General features: G+C 42.1%; 1 protein-coding gene across 2 annotated transcripts in view; it reads right to left on the bottom strand.

Annotated features, from left to right (window-relative positions):
• Positions 1 to 1,505: 1,505 nt before the first annotated feature.
• snphb (syntaphilin b) overlaps positions 1,506 to 23,651 on the bottom strand; it is a 33,068-nt gene continuing 10,922 nt past the window's right edge. The window contains exons 2-6 of one of the 2 annotated variants that reach the window (XM_012879382.3): positions 17,007 to 17,146; positions 6,149 to 6,322; positions 5,559 to 5,666; positions 4,463 to 4,609; positions 1,506 to 4,350 (exon numbers count right to left, since the gene is read on the bottom strand). In XM_012879382.3, coding sequence (XP_012734836.2) covers positions 2,370 to 4,350; positions 4,463 to 4,609; positions 5,559 to 5,666; positions 6,149 to 6,322; positions 17,007 to 17,056 — 2,460 coding nt within the window. In that variant the 5' untranslated portion in view covers positions 17,057 to 17,146 and the 3' untranslated portion in view covers positions 1,506 to 2,369. The remainder of the gene's footprint in view (positions 4,351 to 4,462; positions 4,610 to 5,558; positions 5,667 to 6,148; positions 6,323 to 17,006; positions 17,147 to 23,651) is intronic. The other variant, XM_036147886.1, reaches the window with a different exon arrangement.

Below are 23,651 nucleotides of genomic sequence, written 5' to 3'. Positions count from 1 at the left end.
TTGTGTTTTCGTCGTCGCTCTGTTACGAGCGACGACGAAGCATGTTGACGAGTATGTCATATGCTTCGTTGATCTGATTGGTTTATTTGGCCCGTCTATCACCAACATAGGCCAATCAGCTAACCAGTATTTTCGCCCCTTCCCAAAATTACTTCAACGGAAGGTTTCCAGATGGATATGCGAAGCAAATCTATCTGGCGGCGTCAGGTTAACTTTGTAAGAGACTCAGCTGCCGAACTCCTAGAAAGTCCTGTCCACTGCAGCATACGTAACACCTGTGCTAAAATTGGGGAAATTTGACGGACAATACAACAATTCTAAGGAATGGGCAGTTTGAGGGAAGAGGAGGAGGAAAACAAAATGTTTGAAGCAGAAGAGGAAGAAGACTCCTTGTTATTTGCAATCATTGAAGAAATGGGGAAAACAAGTCTCAACACCACCAGAGCTGCACAGGGCGAATACCATGTTAGCTTGACAGATCCTGACCAATCACAACAGTAGCGGAAGACCCTGCAGGAAAATGTTCTGCTCAGGCGCCTAAAATTACAGGGTCCACCGATAGCCATTTATGTTAGCAACCTTCCCCTTGTCATGAAAAAGTCCATGAAGAAGAAAATCCTTCCCCCACCTCTGCTTGGTCAACCATGAGAGAAGACAAATATTCTTCTTAAAAATGATTACCACACTGCTCAGAGAGGATCATGTATGATTATAGGTTGCTGAAATCACACCTAACCTGGTAAGGTCCTTCTATTTTATGTAATAATTAAATGGTGCCTCACATCACTGTCCAATGCTCATAGTGAATTAAATGTATTTAAAAAAAATACCTGATCAATACAAAATTAAATACGCTTACCTCCATTCTCTGTTGAAAAAGCAGCTAAATATGCACTTCTATGCAATCAGAGTCTTCATCTTGAGTTCATCCTCCCAATCTTTAAACAATGAAGGTGCAGGTGTAATATATATTTTTAAATGTATTTTAGAGCACAAAAGTTGCTTTGGTTTCGTTAGTTATGGTTATGGTTTTCCATTACTAATATCGACTTTTTGAAAACCTTTAAGCATTGATTTTAATATGTTTTTTTTAAAACATTTTATGTTTCACAAACTGGGTGTATATAATGAGAAAAAAAAGAAGAAAAATGAAGGCTAGATGGAAAATGCATCAAAGTTATCACAAATGACTCATACGTGATGTTTGAGGCTATTTTTCTACCAAACCTGCCTCTGACCAGCAGAGGGAACCACTGACTTTTAACTAATCCAGTCCGTTATTTCTGAACAACGCTGAGTGACTTTGTGACAGGAAGTGCAAGAGAAGTAAAGTTTTCCTTTCAATATTCTACCTAATCTAAAACTAAAATTTTAAAAAGCTCCAGCAATTATTTACATATTTCACTAATGCTTGCATGTAAACCTTTGATATTTTCAGTGGACTTTAAGAGGTTGTTCAAAAAACGCTCATTGCCAAGTCTTTTTACTAAGTCTGTCTGCAAATGTTTTTACAAAGCAGTCAACAAGCAAGAGGCAAGGCCCATGTAGCCTGTTAATGAATAATAGTATTCCAGTGTAATATTTTAATGTTTGTCAAATCAGAGTGGTACTGTATCTGTCAGGGTTCATCTCCTTCAAAAATTGCCCACTGTCGGTTTAAAGAGAGGAAGCCGGTGAGATTAAGCTGCTTTTGGCTGAAATCCATTTAGCGTTGAGCTGTGCAAGGCTGCCTTACATGATTGGTTGTGTTTCCACCCCTGGCAGATACCTGAGTTCTGTGCCTACAATGTTTTGCTCCACAGCAGACAAATTAAATCTTGACACGATCGGTGAAACGCTTCTGCAGCTTTGGATTAAAGTGGATTTTTTCCACTACCATTGGTCAACCATTGCCTTACTTGTCCTAACTTAGTCCTACTTATACACGCCTACAAATACATATAAAGTATTTATGAACGCAACATGTGATGATTGTATCCCGTTATCATTGATGGCTGACACACACACAGAAAAAAATTCACATTTTCTCTACATTCAAAAAGAAACTAAACAATCAACATCAAAGCACTGATCATTTGATTCAAGCAGCTTATTCAGTTTGCACAAGCCAGTACGTGAATATTTTGGTAGCGACAGAACGGACTATTCAAAGAGAAACAAGACATTGCAGGGCCAAACAGGGTAGTGTTGGTCGGTCAGGTGCCTTCCTCTTTGATGCCCAATTCTTATTCCCGTTGTTATGGCCATCCAAAGTGGAGGAACAGAAAGTTCTCTCTCTTCCTCTCCTTGCACTTTAAGCAATGGTCTAACACTACAGATCAGACTGGAGACGTGACACAACAGTGAAGGACCGCAGCGATGGCATTCTGTTATATCTGTGACCCTCCCAGGTCTCCCCCGCCTGCGGGGTAATGCCTCAAGCCGCTCCCTCTACGGAGGGAGTGCAGTGCCACAGTGCAGCAGCCTCTCAGCAGGGAACCTATGTGATAAATGGGCTGTCCGTCGCGCACCGGGCCCCGGCACAGCCACGCCACCGTTGGCACCACAGGGATGGCAACAGCGAGCAGATCGACCAGGAAGTGACGGCTCCAGTAGCTTTTTTGGATTTTCCCGTCGTCGGATGAGTCTTCGTCCTCTGCCTCAGCGCCCCCTGTGGCCCCTTGTTCACTAGTTTTATCCGTATCATCATCCTCATCGGGGACCTCCACTACCGTGACACCAGCCATCTCCTCATGGGAGATGGTTCTCCTTGGAGGTTGGGACGTTTGAGGTGTTTGTACACCTACAGGTAGTCCAGTGTACCCTGGACTAACTTCTGGCGTCTTTTCCTCTGTTGATCTTTCGGCTATCCCAGTCTCTTGCTGCTTGTCCTCCACATTCTGGTTCCTGAGCAACATTTCATATTGCTTGCCTTCTCCACAGGCTCCTTCAAAATCAAGTTCAGTTTGCATTCTTGTTGATATACCTGCTAAATCACAGACTTTCCTTTGTTCTGCCCCCTCATCGTTTACCTCAGTCTCTTCCACTAAGCTTTTATCCGTCTGCTGTTCCTCTTCTGATTGTCTGATCTCTGTGTTTTCCAACTCTTCTTCTGTTACAGTGTCTTCCTTCTCTCTTTTCTCGTTCTCTTGCTTTTCCTCTTCCTCAATTTTATCATTTGCTTGACACCAAGGACCCTCCACGGAAAATGCCACAGTAGCAGAGCGTGGCAGAGGTGGAACCAGTGGCGTTTTGGAAACTGGAATTGGCTCGGTGGCCGTGCTCATGACTGTTGCTGTCGTCACTGAAGTAGTGGTGGTGATGGAGTCGAGGTCCTCCTCCCCCTCGTCAGACATCCAGGTGGAAGTGGGGCTGCAGGCCTGTGAGCGAAACGTACGTTGCTCTGCAATGGTGTCCAGATCGGAGGGATATCCTGCCGTTGCAGGGATGGGGCAGCTTTCGGTCTGAATCCCTGCCTCCCTCAAGGGATGCAGGTACAGGTGGTGGTGGGACAGGCAGGGGTGGCTCATGCAGCTCACTCCACCCAAACCGCAATGAAACGGAGCCAGCCGCTCACCTGTGCAGAGTTTCTCATAGGTGGAGGAGTGAGGCATTGAGTGCGGCATCGAGTGCGACATATTGTGCGGGAAAGAATGCGGTAAGGTGTGGGAGAAGGTGTGAGGCAGAGACTGGGGGGCAGGATGAGGCAAAGTGTGAGAGAAGGCCTGTGTGTAGGAGTTGAGCAATGACGCCGTCTCCTCAGAGAGGTACGCGGCTTCCAGCAGGAGGTCAGCCCGGCTGGGGACGCTGTTCTCTCCACAGCACACAAACCCGCTGTCCTGTGTGCCGTCACCTGACAGGCAGGGAAAGTCTGTGTCGTTACAGTTTCGGTCCCCCAGTGCCTGGTCGCTCAGCTTGGTGTAAGTGGAGCTCCGAGTCAACGAACGAGCTGGCGAGCCATCGCAAGAGCAAGACCCCCTCCCTCCCACTGTCAACTTGGGTACACCCCCGGGACTTTCCCCAGAAACAGATGCTGGAGCTGAACCCCCAGCACGGGTCCTGCAGCCTTTTATGGCTTCTCCTTCCTTGGCCAGTCCGGCTTGGGCTAACTCCATGCTAAGCAGAAGGTTCTCCAGTTTGTGATTCTGAGTGTTGATGTCCTGGAAGTACTTTTGGACGCCTACATCTCCACTGAGTCCGCCGGCATCGCTAAGCCGGCTACGAACTGTGTCCACAGCCTGTTTGAGCTGCTGGATCTCTTGACGAGCCTCCTTCAGGGCTAACTGAGCCTCCACACGGTGACACTCCTCCTCGACCCAGTCCTCCTGCATCCGGTAAAGCTGAGTTCGCAGCTCATCGATCTCTGTGTCTCTGAAAGAGGCAAAAATGAGAGGAAGCGCACGATGGTCAAAATTAAGCAGAATATGGAAAGAGCTAAAAAATGTTTTTTTCCAGTTTGAGTAATTGTGTCTCAGCATCTCACCTGTCTTGCAGTGTGTTAATGGTCTCTTTGAGCTTGGCTCGTAAGTGTCGGATACACACCTCCTTCTGCTGGAGAGGTGTGAGGTACTGCTCTGGTGGAGGAGGGCGAATACCATGGTTGTCTGTGCATGAGGTGTATTTCTGACGCCTGGGACACAGGGATGTACGATCAGCAAGAAGTTTTGCATTTTGGAATTTTTGAGACTTTTTGTAAAAGTGATTTTGTGGCATTAGTTGTTTGGCTTGATTTAAAAGAGAGGCACTGTAACAAACTTAAGAATCCTTGAATTTCAACTTTTTACATGGCTTTAAAATACATTTTTAGTCAAGTTCTCTATAGTTAAAAGGACATGTCAGGATTTTTATTCCAAGGTTCTTATTAAAGGTCATAAACAGTTAATATCTGACAAATCGTTTGGTGTTTTTCTTTAGTAGAACTCAAGATCAGTTCATTTCTGAGTCTGAATGTATTGGGTAGTCAGAGAGGGGCAGAGACCAAAGCAGATTTCTGCCATCTTAAAACAACTCCAGAAACTATTTTTTTAACCTTAAAAAAGTCTTAAAAAACACACACACAGAGAATGGAGCATAAAAATGTTTCCAGAGTAAGTACCTAAGAAGTAATAAAATAAAATGGTGTTCACCTAAACCACTCCGATTTTTGTGCTTTTTAAATCCCTTTTTTAAATCCCTTTTATTTTACACCAGACAGTGTTTGAAAGGAGTAACAACTACTCCTTATTATTTACTTCTCAGTATGTTTCACCCAGGAAGACCATTGATGGTGCACTGTCTCCTACCTCTGTTTCCTGTGTAAAATGATCGTGTGCTCTTTTGTAGACAGCTGTCCAATGCAAACATGTGTATGCTTGTAAGTAGACATGGAAAAGCTTTGGTAGCCTTAATATAGTTTCCTGGTATCACTGTATTAACACAATAGTATGAAACAAAATGTGTGACATGGTCTAACGGCTTAAAAAACCCCAGCAGACCAGCCTGCTTGCAGGTGGCCAGATTTCATTATAAAACAGTGTTACCTCGATAAGCGCAATGGGTGGTGCAGCTTTGCCTCACTCATGCTGTTTGCTACTCCTTACCCTTTGGTGGGGCTGCAGTCGCTGCCTTTACACGAGCCTGAGTTGCTGCCGCTGCTGACGGAGGCATTGCCATGGGGATCTCTGTTACTGGGTGCAGATGGAGCTCGCCTGAAAGAGTAAACCAGCTATTTAGCTTTACCTGTTACCATACAACTGAGGACAACAAGTGGGCAGATTAGCAAGGCTACTATACATCCAGAGACTCAAAAGCACACAAATGAAGGACACTGATCCATGGTCTCCAGCATGCCATTGCAGTGCAGATACTTACCGACAGACCACAACACTGGGATTTAAGTGGATATTAACAGAAAATACGAGAAACACTGCAAACACGCTTCTCTGGGTGCTGATAATCTTACAGTTTCTCCAAGAAAGGAATGGGTTCAAAGATAATAAAAACACCTGACAAAATATTAAGAAGCCAAGCAAGAAGCATGCAAATAAAGTAAACACAGGAATAGAGTAAGGGGTCATACGCAACATGTTGGTGTACAAAGACATTTTAGACCATCACACAACATAAAACAGTGACAACATTCTCATGCTCAAGATGACCAAAAACACAAAGACTTGGACTGGGCACAGACCGCGAACGGGGGGTGGAGGGAGAGTTTGTTGAGCGGCGATCTGGAGACTTTGTAGAGGTGTATCCTTTAGTGGGTGACTTGGTCGATGTGTAGCCTTTGCTCGGGCGCATTGAGACCATATAGCCCGACTCCATGGGGACATAATCTAGCTCTATGAACCTGCAGTAGTCAAACCTGAGCAGGCAGAGACAGGAAGGTGTTAAGTTGCAGAAGATGACTCAGTGGACGGCTGCTGCATGATGCCATGCGTGTGAATGTATGCAGGCACACTGCACCCACCGAGAGAGAAAGCTCTCAGGTTGTGCCGGCATTGAAAATAAACAGCCTGAATTGAACAAGGAGATGATGCCTTCTAAAAGGCTCTGCTTTTATAGACGGGCCCCTCACTCTGGCTTCCGATGTGGAATATCTATATAGAACAATCTGCAGCTGCAGGGCCTTTACCAGCAGAGAACATTAAGCAACATTACGTCTTAAATTCAATTTAAGTGAAAATAATGGCCTGAGACTCTTTAGAGGGAAGCAATGGAGGTGTAATGACAATATTCACCTTTATTCATAAAATAGCTTCTTTATTTAGAAGCATTTTATGCCAAATAAGCTTTCACATCAATTATTCTAAACAGCAGAGCTCTTGTAAAGACTATAGTGAAACAAAACGTCACATGAAAAGAATAATGCCGATAATGACAGTGATGGTAAGATGACAAAGTGGCTAACATTTGTTCAATACTGAAAAATAATCTATTTCTTTGAAAAATACACTACAACTGATTAATGTTCCTTGTCTTAGCCAATTAATGGACTATCACTATGTTTAAAGCTGGCAGCAAACAGGAAGTAGACAGTAATCCCTTGGCTCCATTCTCTGTCTGACCACAAGTATAAAGCAAGGAGCTAAAAGACTGAAAGCAGTTGGCAACCGCAGGGCTCTTTATGCTTTTTGCATTTCTTTCTGTTTTTTCTGTTTCTGTTTCTGTTTTATCCAATAAATAAATAGGGTTTGGTCTGGATGAGTCAGCTGTTTGCCTATGATTCCAGTCTTCCAGTCTACCTCTGCAAGGTATCCTGTAGAGTTACTGCAATATTTCTGAGCTGTGTGAAAACGAAATTTCGTTCTGTATGCACTCTGTGTATACAAAATGACAATAAAGAAAGTCTAAGTCTAAGTCTAAGTCTAAGTCTTTAGGTAAGAACATGCTGATAAACAGAAGTTTTGTTTTAGACAAACAAAAATCACAGCTAAAATAATTTAACCGGATTCTCGCCAGTTGGATGTAGTTCCGCTGAGCTCCACTCGTCTCCACACATCCATCTGGACCTGCTGCCATTGGGAGGGATTTCAATACCCCATAAAATGGACAGGCCAGTCAGGACCGCCGGGCGGGATTTTCTTAGATGTATCAGAGAAGCGACTGTTTGCACTGTTGCCAAGTCCGCTTATTATAAGCGGCTTTGGGCTTCTTTTTTTCTAAAGTCACTTGTAAATTCTGTGAGTCTTATTGGGCTCTAAAATAAGGGACAATAAACAGCAGTTATAAAGAGACCTACTTGCACTGCCGCGTTACAGACAACAAGTATACCTGGCTGAAATATCCTTCCGCCTCTCCATGTTCACAAGCTCCTACCATAGAAAAAATAGACGCCTCATTACGTACTGGAGCGCATCATGCATTGCCGCCATATTGGCTGGGTCTTTTGTACTTTAAGCTGACATGGGAGCCAATGGAAGTAGGCACAGAGGGAGCAATTTTTGCCATTATTTTCTGCAGTTTATGGTTGCAATAACCGTTGATAACTGCTGAAAGTAGATTACGCAGTGCAAATCACCATTTTGAGCTAAGATTGGTTCTGAAGATGAGTTTTTTCGCCCTAATATTAAAGAAACCCAACCCATAAACCATACTTTAATGCTTATTGATTTGTTGTCTCTGTATTTGACAAACTAAGGCTTAGTCGCGTCGCCAAATCAAGTACCCTGGAGTTACAGAGTGTCAACACATGCAATGGTTCTCCTTCAAGGATTTTAAGCTCCTGCCTCAGTTACAAGGAAAGCGTAAGACATTAATGACCTGGAAGCTTTAAACCCATTTCCAGGTTTTTACAAAAACTGTGTGTATGCACGTGGATATAAACAGCACACAAAAATATTAAGAAATTATTGTTGTTGGTGTGTACAGAAAGCAGATAAGATGTGTGCATGAGAGAAAGTGAAAAAAGAACAATAAATAATGAGTATATATCTTAGTTTAAGAGTCCAAAAAAGTATTTTGGCACAATGCTGCACTTTAAACTGTCCTCCCGACAGAGACTGATAGCTCTCCCACTCTGGTAGTATGTGTGTCGGCGGAGAGGCGGAGTGATTTGAGAAGAATATTACTGCGCCTTATGGTCCGAAAAATAAAGGTAGTTTTCATTAAAAGAATACCTACATCGGCCATTTACCAACATTGTGCTGTATCTATGATGGCGGCTGTTCTGTTTTGGTTTTCCCTGCGTCGCTCTTGTCAGCGTCACAAGTTGGTTTCAATGTGAGTTGTTCAAGTAGCACGTCAGTAAAGATGTAAAGTGGTTTATCCAAACATATGCAAAGATTTTTGACAAGGCCCCTGCTTCTGAAATACATCTTCAATGGAGGAATCCCAGATGGATGAGTGGAGCTCTGCGGAACAAAATCCATCTGGTTAGAGTCAGGTTAAAGATAATTAAACATTTATGAAAAGCACATCCGTCTTAGACAATTAAAAGGAAGGATGTTCTGTGATGGGCAACTTCTATCATGACCTGCTGCTTGCAGTAACCACTGTCATGTTCTACAATGACACATAAAGTTTTAAAAGAAAAGAAAAATACTTTTTTTAAATGACTGTTGCCCAGTCACTGACCTCTAAAGAAGGAGGAAGAGGAGACAAGCTGGGATATTCAGAGCAGCCATGAGGGATTTACACACAGGACACAATGCTCGTGTCTTTATTCAAGCTTTTTGCTGTGCTTGCTCTTCTCATTTAATAAAACACGTATTTGTCTCTCTATTAATCTTATAATTAGAATTCTATAATGTGAGGAAAGTAAAACTTGTTCTATGAACTCAAATTCCACAGGTAAAATGACTCTCACATCTACCTAAACTGCTAATTTGATGATTACACAGAAACTGTTGGTTCTAAGATAGCACAGAACCTATTTATTTATTTATTACACACACATTGATGTGTTTAAAAATTTACTATTCTTAAAAGTCCTAAAACAATTACGGAATAGTTTTATACATTCATGTTTCCCTCTTGCGAGTCTTGCGGTGGCGACTGGACATCAGGAACAAGCGAGGCACAGACCCATCAGCTATCAACTAGGTTAGCTACAAACATCCAAACGAGCTTTTAAAATCCATAAATGTATGTTTTTTTTATATCACTATATATATCATAACGTGTATCGTATGTATTCTGTATAATTATTGCATTTGGAAATATTCCAATGTGTATGCTCAAAGTGTCAGACACTGCTCTAGATACAGTAAACGAGGTGCTAATCAAGGGAAACAATTTCATTTCTGTTCTCTGTAGTTAGAAGGTTAAATGTGAATGAAGTGGATTTCTTGCTTTACCGGTGATTCCAAATCATTAACTTAGAGCAAAAACTCAAAGATAAGTGGCCTGGGGTCTCGTTTATAAAACATTGCATGGAATCAATACTAAAGGTGTACATACAGAAAAGCTGGAAAAGCGTTATAACCATAAAGTCTCATATGGAGTGAAACTGAATGTCTGAGAGGAATCATCATGCAGTTTGACAGCAATTCACTACATCTGCACTGCTAATTTCCTCCCTCTTAAAAATGAGTGTACGCATTATGGATCTCAAGTTTCAGGCCCCATTTTGTGCAAGCTTTATAAATGAGGCTCCTGATGATTACCAGCCCTGAGACAGAGGTATCACCCAAACAAGCATTTATAGGAGTCAAAGTTGACTGACTCACTGAGAAGCTGTTTTCTGTAATGCTTTGCTGGGCATCCTATTGCAGTTTTAATACCACCAGTATTACATCTGGATGTTTCTATACAGTCTGCCGAATTTTCCTCAGAGGTGGAGGATTCTTCACCTCCACTATTAGTTTCAGCCATATTGTGGAGGCCTTTATCAGGATATTAGAATTATAACAGGATGCAGAACAGGAGTTTTTAATACACATGAAGCACATCACCAATGTGTAATCATTTTACCCTGGTGCCCCGCTTTGTGCGCAAATCTTGACAAGTGACATAGAAAAAAAACATTGTGACCATGAAATCCAAAGGGTGTTTCTTTATTGATAATCTAAGCTGATCACAAAAAAATAAAATAAAAATCAGAATCTGTGTAATCACAAAGTTGATTCACACAAAAAAGAATTTGACTTCAGTTCCGCTTTGTCCTCAATGGAGACATTTTCAGTACATTATAAAAAAAGGTAAATAGAAATATTTATCTTGCTTTCCAGCTTTTCTTTACTTTATTTTGTACAGTTTGGGTTGTTAGTTTCAACTGCATTTTATTGTAATGGCAACACGTGTGGCAGGACCCCAATTAGGTTATTACTTTGGCTGGAGGTCCGGGTGGCCACTCCTTCTTAAAATGCTGCTATGAAATATTTTCAGATGCCATGAAAATATTTCTTACACATGGCCTCTTTCTGCTTCAATGCTTTCTAAGTCGGATGCATTTTTTACGACTAATATCATTTTATTTGTCCGAAACGACCAGCAGTGTCCTGTGCCAGACACAGATGGAGCCAGCATCATCATTTTTTTTTTGTGGATGCTCAGTAAAAAACAAAACAAACAAACAGAAAAAAACCCTAATTATTTAATAGAGAATATTACAGCACATGCTTCAGTATTGAAAAATCTATATATTGGCTTTGGATTTGTTGAGTCATCGTGTCCTGTGCAATACAACAGAGGGAGAGGTCAGATATTGACAACTCAAGAGATCTTTGAAAAATCAATATCTGACATAAATGCCAAGAGATTAACAGAAGGTGAACAAGGCAGACAGGAACAGCTCAAAACAAGCCTAGAAAGTGAAATAATATGCAGTGAAACAGTTTTCGGGTCTTTTTTATTCATCTACAGAAATAGTGTCTGTAGCTACATTCACATGGACAACAGTAATCGGAATAAAAAAGCATCATGTAAACACACCAAATGGATTAAGCTCAGTCAGAATGAAAATGCAATCCGAACGAGATGTGTGGTTTATGCCCATTAATGATCCGATCAGCGTGCGTGTAAACGCCTGTCAGGCTCAAGTTATTACGAATGTGGCAAACCAACCTGAGTGCGCATGTGCGCCCGACATAAACGTGACGTATTTCTGCGTTGGCAAGTGGCGGAAATACATCGCAAAGCAAAACTGTCGGGGCTCCCGATGCAACCTTTGTGTTCAAAAAAATACAAGAGCTCAGCTTTTTGCTTTCTAAGTAACGTTTCAACTGTAATTAGAACATCGTGCAGGTCCAGCCTGGACGCTCGGAAGACAAACGTACTCATAATAAACTGCTTTGTTTGCTATTTTTTGTTGTTTAGCAAAGACGGTAGTATGCCTCTTCTGTGTTTTTTTAAGGGGAATTCGATAGCTGTGCATGTCAGAGTGGTTCTATCCTGAATAAAACCAGATGCATAAACACGGACATTATGATAGGATTCATTGATTGTGGGCACATATAAATGGTGCCATCAAATTGTTTAATCCAAATACATTTTAATCCATTGGGGACATTTTGTGCATGTAAACATAGCTGGTGATGGGTCGGTCAGGTGATAACTGGCAGAGGGGAACATCAGGTAAGTAACTTTGATAAGTCAAATGTCAGACAAAAAGCAACAAAACAAAGCCAGCTTTCTTATTTAAAGTGATGAGTGTCCAAAATGCTTCTATAGACTACGCAGTGAGCGGTGAACCAGTGATCACTTATGATCACAGTATGCTTTCATAGCACAACTGACTCCACTATAGCCACTAAACACACTCTCCCAATTTCACAATGGGTACAACCCCCCTAACATGAACTCTATGTTCATGTCTACCAGCAGAGTCTGCTTAAGTGTAGGATATCAGAATGTCTCCCTAATCTAGTTTAAATCTGCACCTCTAGAACAAAGGCAGAACAAAGTAACCAAATCACAGCTTAGTTTTCTTTCCCATTGTTGGTTTTAGTGGCTACAGTGTCAGAGCTACGCTTACAGCCATAGAGCATGCTCGCTGAGACTGTAATTGAATCGTGTCTCACGCAGGCGGTGCAGGCACCGGAATGGCCACCGGCGCAGTGGCCGCGGCTGCACCTGTCCCCGATCCCGATGCCGGCTTGGAGGCTGCCGGCACGGGTGAGGATGCCAGTATTTGCTGCAGGCGGCGTTTGGGCTGCAGCGCCTTCAGAGGGTTGAATCTGAGGAAGAGGAGAGATGAGAGAGGAGGACACCACAGCTTCAAGCCTGTGGAGGCATCCGTTACCATTTATCACCATGCCAGTAAAACTACTATGACTGCTAAGGCAGGGATCTAGATTCTTGTCAGGGATGATACGGATGATCACGCCTACACGCCTGAGAAGAAAGCTGAATGAAAGCATTTTTTAATACAAGACATAACCTAAGCTTTGCTAATGCAGTTTACCTGCTTTCACAAAGGACACTCTGGTTCTCTGTGGTATAAGGTGCTAACTGGTTTGTGTGACAAATACAAAAAGTCAGGCAAACAGTCACTATGTTCTATATAACTACTCTTCTAAACTGCATTGAGAAAACATCTCTTGTTTCTCTGTTGTCCATAATTTATTAAACAAATATTATTAAACAGATATCTTCATCTGGTTGGTATGTGTGGTTGAAAATTCTGTAATGGATATGTGATAAAGGAGTAAGTTTTGGTAAGGCATAAATTAAAATAATCAATATAATAATAATAAAAAAGAATTTGCTAAAATAGTGCTTGGTTAATGATTTTCCCATACCTGTTGTTATAGTCTATTGTTATACAGCAATATAGGCAATACATCATGTTCTGGTTTTCTTGCTTTTCTGGCCTGCGTAGAAGATAGTACACTCTGGTCCGTTTTTAGCAAATAATATCACTACTCTTCCTGGATCCCTAGGAGTTTCCAGATCTATATATGGATAGAACGTCCCTCAGGGACAACAAAGACATTAAAAAGACATCGATATTTTGCAAAGATAGAATTCAATTATTCCTCCTCTAAATAGAAAGGTGACAGATCAAATTGCCAATATGGCTTGAAAACCTATTGGTTTAATGTTTCAAATATTGACCGATGGGTCTGGGATTTGCTTGAATATTTAAAGTATGTACAGCTGACCCAAAAATAGGAAGTAAAACGGGGGCTAAAGAGTAAAGCCAAAGCATAACATACTGAGATTAAGAAGTTACAGCTAGACATACAAAGTACAAAAGCACAGAAAATCAGTACCCCTACAGCAGCAGCTACAGTTGGATCTAAAGCTGAAGGAAATACGCAGATCTGTATCTCTGAAGCTTCTTAGTGCCACCTTGAGGCACCATGCTATCTGAGTTACCAACTGAGCTTCCCACATTATCCATGAGCAAAGTTTGAAAGCTCAAGCTGGAGCGTTATCTCACTGTCTTGAATAGGTCCCACTGTGCTCGTCTAAACTTTAGTTCTCTTTCAGTGGTAAATGTGCTTTATAGTAAGCAGTAGTAAGCAAGCCGAGAGAAAACGTAGTCGATCTCTTACATAAAATGTCACTTCTGAAACACATCCCTGGTCCTGGCACCACATTTAGGGATATTTGGATACCATGAGAAGAAACTGTCAAAGAATACAGAGCTGTAAGGAAAACCTTTTGATAACCCACTGATCAATCTGATTTGGCGTTTAAATCAAGGGTCATTTACAAAATTACTATAACACTGTACAACCATGACCATTACACCTAGCATAACACAGAATCTTGAAGACTCATATGTTAAACCATTACTGCACATTATTATTTATAGGAAGAGTTACTTTTATTTGTAAGGTTTGCTGCAAATACACACATATGGCACTGACCACATGAGGTATTTCCATGTAAACAATATGCTGTACACATGAGTGTCAATAAAATTTGCAGGCACCTCTATATTCACAAGAAAAGGTTCAAGCAAAGTCATGTGACTTTACTCCAAGGACTACACAATAAGTTGACATAATGGCACATTGATTTGTCCTTCTCAGGTGGACACAGTCCCACAGCATGTTCTGCAATAAGTAGACCAACAGATCACCACTGAGTTGGCCTTGACATGAAAAGCAGATCCAGCTCCAGAAGGATTCAGGAATTCTCCAGGGAGTTGTGCATTCAGACTGGTGTCTTCTTTGAAAGGTTTTATCAGGATCATTTATTGGGATTGTCTCTCTACAGGTGTAAATATCTGAATGCGGGATATCATTGTAGGCAGTAGCGGTTTTTGGCACGGGCGTACCGGGGCAGCACTTTTTTCAATGACACATAGGGGGCAACACGAGCATTTAACAAAAAAAGAAATGAACAACAATCTGTGCACGCTTTTCCAGCAGTACTAACTTTGAGTGGTGTCTAAAGTCAGTCACACCAAGGCGTGAAGGTTTCAGGCCAAACCGGTCGTTGGTCGACCTGTTTTTCTTTCTCTTTCTACCCAATCACAAATCTACCCAATAACAAATCTACCCAATCACAAATCTACCCAATAACAAATGGCAGCAGCGGTGATGAGCAAAGCGTGTGAGTCCAGTCAGCCAGGCCAGTAATGGACCGAGCAGCATGACTACAGGTTAGCAAACACTGCCTACATGGTATCATCCCAGACATGGCAGATATTATGAGTGGGTTTATAGGATGTGTGATTAAATGTTACAGTGTGTGTATAGATAATTACTCTGCTTAATCGATTATAATGAGTCTGTGTTAATAACGGTAGGCTACATCCTGTTTTCCTGTTGTGTTTCTACATTAAAACATTTTTACAAATTAAGTTGAGTAATTCCCTTATTGTGTTTGTGTGTGTAACACTTTCCTTATTTATTTATTTTTTATTGTATTCGTGTTCTAACACTGCATTCTATAATGTTTATCATTGCTGCTGTTATTATTAGTTGTAGCTGAGGAGGCCAGTTTCAGTCATGGAGTTGATGCAGAGCGACATAATAATGTCAGTTATAGGAGTGAGGAGGAGGAGGAGGAGGAGGAGGAGGAGGAGGAGGAGGCAGTGGCAGGTACAGGTGCAGGGTTAGTTTGGTAAAAGGTAAAAGGCATATAATCATATAAAACCTCATAGGATTGCAGTCCAAACCAAGGCTTTTTTACATCTTCTAGCTAATAGGCTGAAAAGGTTGAATAATTTCAGGTCTAGCTGGGATTTGAAGGTATACCTGAAATTATACGCTCGGATGGGTTCTCGCTCTGGGAGTAATTCACCGTAGAACCGCCACTAGGTGTAGGGATGTGCCATCAGATTCATAGCTGAACATGAGTTGATGCTACTTATTACACATCTTTGTTTCCAGATATGGCCCGACTCATTGTGCAGCCAGCTCTGATCTGGTATTCATGCAGAGCGTGGGACGATGAGTCTGCAGACCCACTGCTGCTACAGACGTGAAACAGGAGGAATCAAAAGGCCTATGCAAAAAAAACTGTGGTATAAATATGCTCCTAATAAAAATCAATTATGTTTACAGTGTTTAAAAAGATTAAATAAGAGTTTGTTGTTTTTTGCATTAAAATATATTCAAATGTAAAACCTTGCACAACCCTGGATTTTGTCCGTCTTTGCCTTGATGACAATTTTCAACACACGTTAAAAAGTTATTTACTAACTTTGTCCTAAGTGAGACAGTAGTTTTTTTGCGTTAAAACATTTCATATATTCCCTTATATTCTGCTGAGTCAGAGTTATTGTGATGCCAATATATGAATATTGGCATTATGTTAAGACCTGCAAATAAACCCTGCTCAGTAAAGCAAACAGTCAAGAGCTGGAATATGGATAAATTAAAACCATCCATCCATCCATCCATCCATCCTCTTCCCTTTATTCAGCATTAGATTTTTTACAGTGGAAGGATGAAAACCTTTCCCAAGAAAGAATATTAGCAATTGTTTTTTCCCCTTAGGTGACCCACCACTATAGCAAACTCCACATTAGGCATGACTGGGTATGAGGTTCATATACAGTACCAACCCATGCCTAATTAAGATGGATGTTTAAAAAAATGTATAATTTGATCTTTTGTGTTTTTCACAAGGAAAAAGACAAAAGCATTTCCAAACAGTGCAAACGTGACTTTTAAAGACCTTAGTGGACCTTGATACTAGCAATTGACAGTGGCACCTTGATGTCGGTAACCAGTTCACGCCTATTTCACAAAAACCTCAGAATATGAAATTTCTCAGAATAGGGTGGAAAAAGTATTGCCCATGAAAGCTTGAAGTCTTTTGAAAATCCTCCAGTCTGATGCATTCTATGTACATTTTATCCAATGAGGGGCTTTCACTTTTCCCAGCGATTCCAGCTGTAGTAGAATAGCAAATAGATGACAAAAAGTAACAACATTTCCAGACTGAGTTCTGGGACTTCTATCCATCCAGTCCTGAAGTCAAGGTTAATGTGAAACCAATAGGTTCTGATATTACTGACACTGCGGGCTGCCTAATATGTCCAGGTGCCAGATCAGTTTTACCTGTACCACCTGTCAGTGTTCATAATGAAAGTGTAAGTGAGAAATATGAACACTAACCCTCTACTTCGCACTGTGTCACCCTGTAACTGAACAAAACATTTAACTTATAGAAGAACGGCGAAAGTCTTGTCTGCAACTTACCGGCGAGAGCCCGATGTAGACCTCCGACTGGCTGGAGCAGGAGCAGACATGGAGCCAGGCAACCACGCGCTCAACCTGAAGGTTCGCCTGTCCTTATTCCCGGCCTCCTTTTTTCCAGCTCAACTCCAAGAACGCGGAGGCTGAAGGAGAAGCAGAGAAGCACTGAGTGGCAGCAAACGCCAAGAATCAACAAAGGTCAACGGGCGCTTCAGTGACAGCTTCAGTGTCGGCTCTGGGCTCTTTAACATGCGGGCTGGTGCTGTTAACTCAGGCTGACACTCAGCTGGGTCATCGCAGTCTAAACATCAAAGTAAATCAACCAATCATCTGCCAGCATTATGGCCAATCTACCCTATCAACATTAGCAGGTCGCATCTCAAGCCAAATGCTGGTTAGTTACTGTTATCACTTTAAAATGCTTCTGATTAACATGCATGATAGGGCAAATATGTTGTAGATTTCGCCACAGCTGTGCCAAAAATATCCTGCCAGCATCTATTATGAGAGTAAGGCAAGCTCAGAGAGGAAGGGGAAAGCACATGGAAGCGGATTATTTTCATCAATAATGTATCACAACTTGGTTGGCCCTTGAGTGCCAGGCTTGTGGATGTGAGTAGCTGCAAGACATTCTCTGCTGTGTTGTCTGCCAACCATGATTCATTCAAAAAAATCTTACTATCCTTTTTCATCGCTTGCCTAGCGCGTATTTCATTCAGATCCAGTATATGCCACGCATTTACCAACAATAAGATGTTACTCCTCTCAAACATGTGGGACAACAGTCACACACCAGAAGTGTTGGATTAAAGGCTCTGCGAGTTTATGTTTCACTGTAGATTTTTTAAATATAGAAAATGACCAACACATTGCATATTATTTGTTTCCTCATGCGAATCTTGTTGTTGCAAGGACCAGGCATTGATAAATGCAACACTATTCCCATCCATTCCCTTTTTTCAATAATAATATAAAAAAAAGAATAGCAATGTATTAACTGTTCTGGAGTGCATGGATGACCGGTTACAAATGCAAGATCAAGCTCTTGCTACAAAGTTCATATCTAAAAAAAAACTGCCATTAAAGAAAGGATGAAAAGATTACATAAACCTGAATAAAGTGTAACCTGATAAATAAAACCTTGCAAAGAAAAAGAATGGTAATCTAGGTTAAAGAGACCCGTTTTAATTGTATGAGTAAAAATGAAAAAATATAAATATGATCAAACTATATAAAAAAAAATTAACTGGCAGACAGCAGAATGCAAATATATTACGAAACAATTATTAATAAAATCCAGCGATTCATTTTTTAACAACACAGGAAAAATGAGGCCTACAGCTAAGTCATCTGCACTTTTATGGTGATGCCACCGCACTTTGTTCAGCTGGCTCAACTTTAGCAAAACCTTTGAAGAATTTCAGCCTGGGTTTCAGCAGCTACAGTCATCGCTGCATTTGTTAAAGTTGATTCTCAACGTGATTACAGCTAAATTCATATTGTTTTTCCAGCAGTGACTTCCGGATTGTTGGATTTTCCTTCCTTTAGCTGAAGGTTCCCGTTTTGGATTTTTAGAGAGGTTTCAACATATCAGAAGGATCTCGTTTTACAAATGTACGGATCAGGACATCGGTATGCCCCACAGTATGTTTTATGGACCATGGCACAATGAAGATGGTCATCAATAATTGGAATGATGTCAGACAATGGAGGTGGGTGGATGGATGTTGGGTTCACCGAAGAAGAACAAGAATATCCAACAAGTTTAGGTTTTGTGAGATCAGATCGCACTGGCTGAATGTAGTCAAGCAGTATTGTTGTAAGTGTTGATGTCCAAAGATATCTTTGTACTGGTTTGGTTGATTTGCATTCACTGACTCTGTTGCCTTTGTTCTCTCATGAATAAATTCAGGTAGAATCACCAGAATAAAGAGGTGATATTTTACCAGAGGCTTGAATATGCCCAGCTGCAGACACAACCCATCAAACAGAAGAGGAGCACCTCATCCTGCTGGCTTTACTAAGTTAGGCTGGTTATGTAATGCTGTCACCATCCTCAGAGAGATGGACACGCAAGCAGCTTCTGTGCTGACGAGGCAGAAATACTGAGCAGGTACAAGAACGGCACGACCTTTGAAATGACAAAGTGCATTGGAGGGGACCAGGGTAGGGGTGAGACATTAAGATGGGAAGAGATGGCACGTGTAATGAGGAAAAGAAGACAGTATGCAGTATGTAGAAAAAAAAGGTGTGATAAGCAAAACACACCGGCACCATTATTCTTTCTCTGCAGCGAATCAAACCCAGCAATGCATGCTTGCTAATGCTTCCTGAGCCTTTTTTGACCTTCACCAATCCCTGCAGGATTAGTAGCATCACTGCATAAAAAGAATGACACCTGGCTTACAGAGGGCAATGGCACAGCGTGAGAAAAGCTTGGATGTAGATAAACAACAGCTCAGCTCAGTTGTCTGAGGAGACTGCAGTGATAATGACTCATGACTCAGCGCACAGTGTGGACCCGTGGCTGTTTTGAAGGCCAGGCATTTCCAAGCAGCCAAACCGCTTCTGCTAAATCCAGGACATGGGTTTAATGTGTGATTCCGAGCGTATCGGTGTTTATGTGGACCAGAGGTTAGTATGATAATCAGGGAGAATGATGGGATACGTTTCTCCATCAGTGAACTTGGAGGATGTCATCTGTCATCTTGGAAGATGAATGTTTGCTTTTGGCATGTAACACTTTCTGTTTTGTTAAACTGATGCCAGAAAATTCCTAAAGAAAACTGACCAACTTTCAACTATTCTAATTAGCAAAGAGGATTTGAAACAGCATGTGAATGCTCCTTTTGAAATGTGTTTTTAAATTCATCAAATACATTATTTATTTGCTGGCGCACCCTTTAGGGACAGTTTGAGATGAAAAAAAAAATCACAACTCTGGGTTCAGAAATGTTTTCCATTAAAAATCCCATATTTTCAATACTCATCACTCCAGATTTGTCAACGTTTGATCCACTTTTGATTTCTCAGTACAAACAGTAACAAAACCAACAACAAGCGAGTCCCCCCTCCCCCCAAAAAAACGACTAGCAATAAATCTAGCGACTTTTTCTGTGTTAGTGGTGACATTGGCGACTTTATGGGAAAGCACCAATTGTTTTGCAGCTGCTGTCTTGCAGCAGCAGCGAGGCTGCCATGAGCCCTGCTGTCTTCCCTCAGCGCTGTCTCGCAGGCAGTCAGCTGCTGCCTCGTCCTCTAACCCGCCTGCAGTCAGAGCAAAGAGAGCAGGAGATTAACCACACTCTGTTTCTACATTGCAAATAAATCATGCATGTGCAAACGCTGTCGGTGACCCCGCCCTGGATTACAATGCGGGAAATACACGTGATAATATAAAACTGGAGCGATCCTGTCCTCCACTGCCTCGGCAGCACTGGCTCCAGGCATTGCTGAGTCAGCACCTTGAGCCAGCTTTACAAGCTGATAAGGCGCCGTCCCACTGGGCTCCACAGAGACTCCATTAACCTCTGGTGACGAGGGGGGTGAAATATGCTCCACCTCCACAGACCGAACCATGGCGTAACTACCATCCCTCTGCTCCCTCTCCATGATTCAATATGGCAAATTAAGTTAGCTGCTGATTTCCCTCTTCCTCAACACCCCCACTCCCATCCCCCGTTCCCTGCCCCACCGACATTATTTCAACACTTGTCTACTCGTGCTCTCAAACGACAATTTTTGTCCACAGCAGTGAAGATTTCACAGTTGTAAAAATTAGAGTTGTATTCACAAAGCTTAGCACACACAGCTTTTAGATTAATACTCACATAAAACCAATCATACACACATTTGTCTGACAGCTGTCTAACACCACACTCACTCTGGTATTTTATTCGCTGTTCTATGTTTTCCTGTGTCACATTTATTTTCTAATCAAAGCACTGTCCAAAGTCTGAAATGATCAGTTTTAGTCCTATTTGCAGAGAGGAATTTTCCCCTATTGAATGGCTTCAAATTCTTCAACTCTGAGCAGCTGCTTTTGAATAAAGAATTATTTTAGAAAATAAGCAGCATGCATGTCATGACTGTAGGGATCTTTGGTTTTCTATTACTCTATTACAACTTCTAGTAAAATATTTTCCATGTAGAAATATTGTTTCTACTACAAAAGTGATCGAACAGCTTAGTGTTCTTGGACTGGTATTAATGTGAACACAGCTTTGCAATAAAAAAAGTGAGTCCAAAACTAAATGTCAGTGTCACGTGGCTGGCCTTAAGAGGTTGGAGTACGTGGGGTGTGGAAGGATTGATGCAGAGGCAGAGATGTCGTGGTCCACAATTTTTAATTATTTGTTTTTTCTGCCACCTATTTACAAAGTGCAAGAGAGGTTGAGAGAGCAATGTTTCTTCTCCAGCAGCAGCACAGCAAGTGATGAAACAGGCGCCTTTAAATACTGTCTGACTAACTGGTTAAAACCATAAAACTCTCCCAGGGGTGTACATTTAAAGATTACTTCCTAAAACTATCTAAAACCCTCTATAAACCATAACAACAACCATAAACCATGTAAAACACCAAGCTATCTACATAAAATCCTAAACCAAACACCAAAGATAAATAGAAACCTCATAACCATATAAAAAGCTAAACTTGGCTCCCCTACACATTTCCCTGCCTTGGTCCAGCCCGGAACCTTCTTAAGGCAGTCGTTTCAGCCCCGGCCTTTTTTAGGGGACGGACCTGGACACAAGGACAAGGTGAGTACAAACCAAACATTTCACTTCCACATACAACACTAAGGATAAAATAGATATTGCACACATGTTGACATTCTAATTTGTCACCCTCTTCTCCAGGGCCCAACCACTCTACTATAAAGTGCTGCAGTGCCACTGGATCTAAAACCAGGAAAAGGAAATGCATTCAATAAACATTTATACAAATAACTGTGTGCAATTATTTCTTAAATGTGCAAATATGCATCCATAAAGTGCTGTATGCTATCTAAAGTGCTTAAATACAAAGTTAAATGTTCATTCTTAGATGTAACAAACGGCTGTTTGTTACATTTCCCCCCTCTTCTCGGGAAGACGAAGCCTCAGTCTTCAGCAACTCGGGACAGACAGTCTGCCACAGTGTTAGTCTTCCCAGGTTGGTACTGCACGGTGAAGTTATAGGGCTGCAGGGACAGGTACCATCCTGCAATGCGGGTGTTGGCATCTTTCATGCGGTGCAACCATTGAAGTGCCCAATGGTCAGTCTCGAGGATGAAGGGACGCCCAAGGAGGTAGTACCGCAGTGAATCAATGGCCCACTTCATTGCAAGACACTCCTTCTCTATAGTTGAGTATCTTGTCTCCCGGTCCAGCAAGCGACAACTGAGGAACACAACCGGTCTTCTTTCTCCATCCTTCTCCTGTAGGAGGACCGCTCCTAGCCCCCTCCCCGAAGCATCGGTCTGAAGGATGAAGGGCTGGTCAAAATCAGGGCTGTGGAGGACAGGCCGAGTGCAAATGGCCTCCTTCAGATCTCTGAAAGCCTGATCACACTTGTCAGTCCAGCAAACTTTGTTAGGGGCTGAGTTTTTAGTCAGGTCATTCAGGACAGCTGTTCTCTCCGCAAACTGCGGGATGAACTTCCTGTACCACCCGACCAAGCCAATGAATCCTCTGACCTTCTTTTTGGTGGTGGGAATTGGAAACGCTCTGATGGCCTCCATCTTCTCCACCTGCGGCTTGATCCTGCCAAAACCAATGGTGTATCCCAGGTACTCGACTTCCCTATAGGCCACTGCAACTTTACGGGGGTTAATGGTGAGTCCAGCTTCACGAATTCTCTGCAAGACCTCCTGGAGGTGGTGAAGATGTTCTTTCCAGGACCGACTGTAGACAACCACATCATCCAGGTACGCAGCAGAAAATTCAGAGACATCTCTCAGCACATAGTCCATTAGTCTCTGAAAAGTAGCTGGGGCCCCCTGCAGGCCGAACGGCATCACCCGGAATTGGTAGAAGCCAAAGGGGGTTCGGAAAGCAGTCAGATCTCTTGCTTCTGGTGCCATTGCCACTTGCCAGTAGCCTCTGGAGAGATCCAGTGTTGTTATGAAGGTTGCACTCCCGACTCGCTCCAACAAATCATCAATGCGGGGCATTGGGTAAGGGTCGAAGTTCGATACTGCATTCAGGTACCTAAAATCAATGCAGAACCGTAGCGAGCCATCCTTTTTGGGGACCAGAACAACAGGACTACACCACTCACTTTTAGAGACCTCAATAATTCCAAGCTCCAGCATTAATTCAATTTCTTTCTTCAGCAGTGGCCCCAACCGCTCAGGAATGCGATAGCTTCTCTGTCTCACTGGAGCATCCTTTTTTAGTCGGATCCTGTGCTGCACCATTGAAGTGAAACCAGGGGTTTCCTGAAACAACTCTGGATCAAGCAGAGGTTTTATTTCCTCCTGCTGAGGGGGAGAGAGATGAGACAGGTCAATGGCAACAGACTCCACGACAGGGGTGGGAAAAAACTTTTCAGTCACCTCCTCATCCTGTACAGCTCGTACCAACAGCTGCTGTACAGGCTCCTGGCGGGCTTCAAACTCTTTTAGTAGATTTATATGGAAAACCTGGTGTTTCTTGTTTCTTTCA

This window comes from Fundulus heteroclitus, chromosome 1 (genome assembly GCF_011125445.2).
Source record: "Fundulus heteroclitus isolate FHET01 chromosome 1, MU-UCD_Fhet_4.1, whole genome shotgun sequence".
NCBI lineage: Eukaryota > Metazoa > Chordata > Actinopteri > Cyprinodontiformes > Fundulidae > Fundulus > Fundulus heteroclitus.
This window is presented reverse-complemented; position numbering and strand designations above follow the sequence as displayed.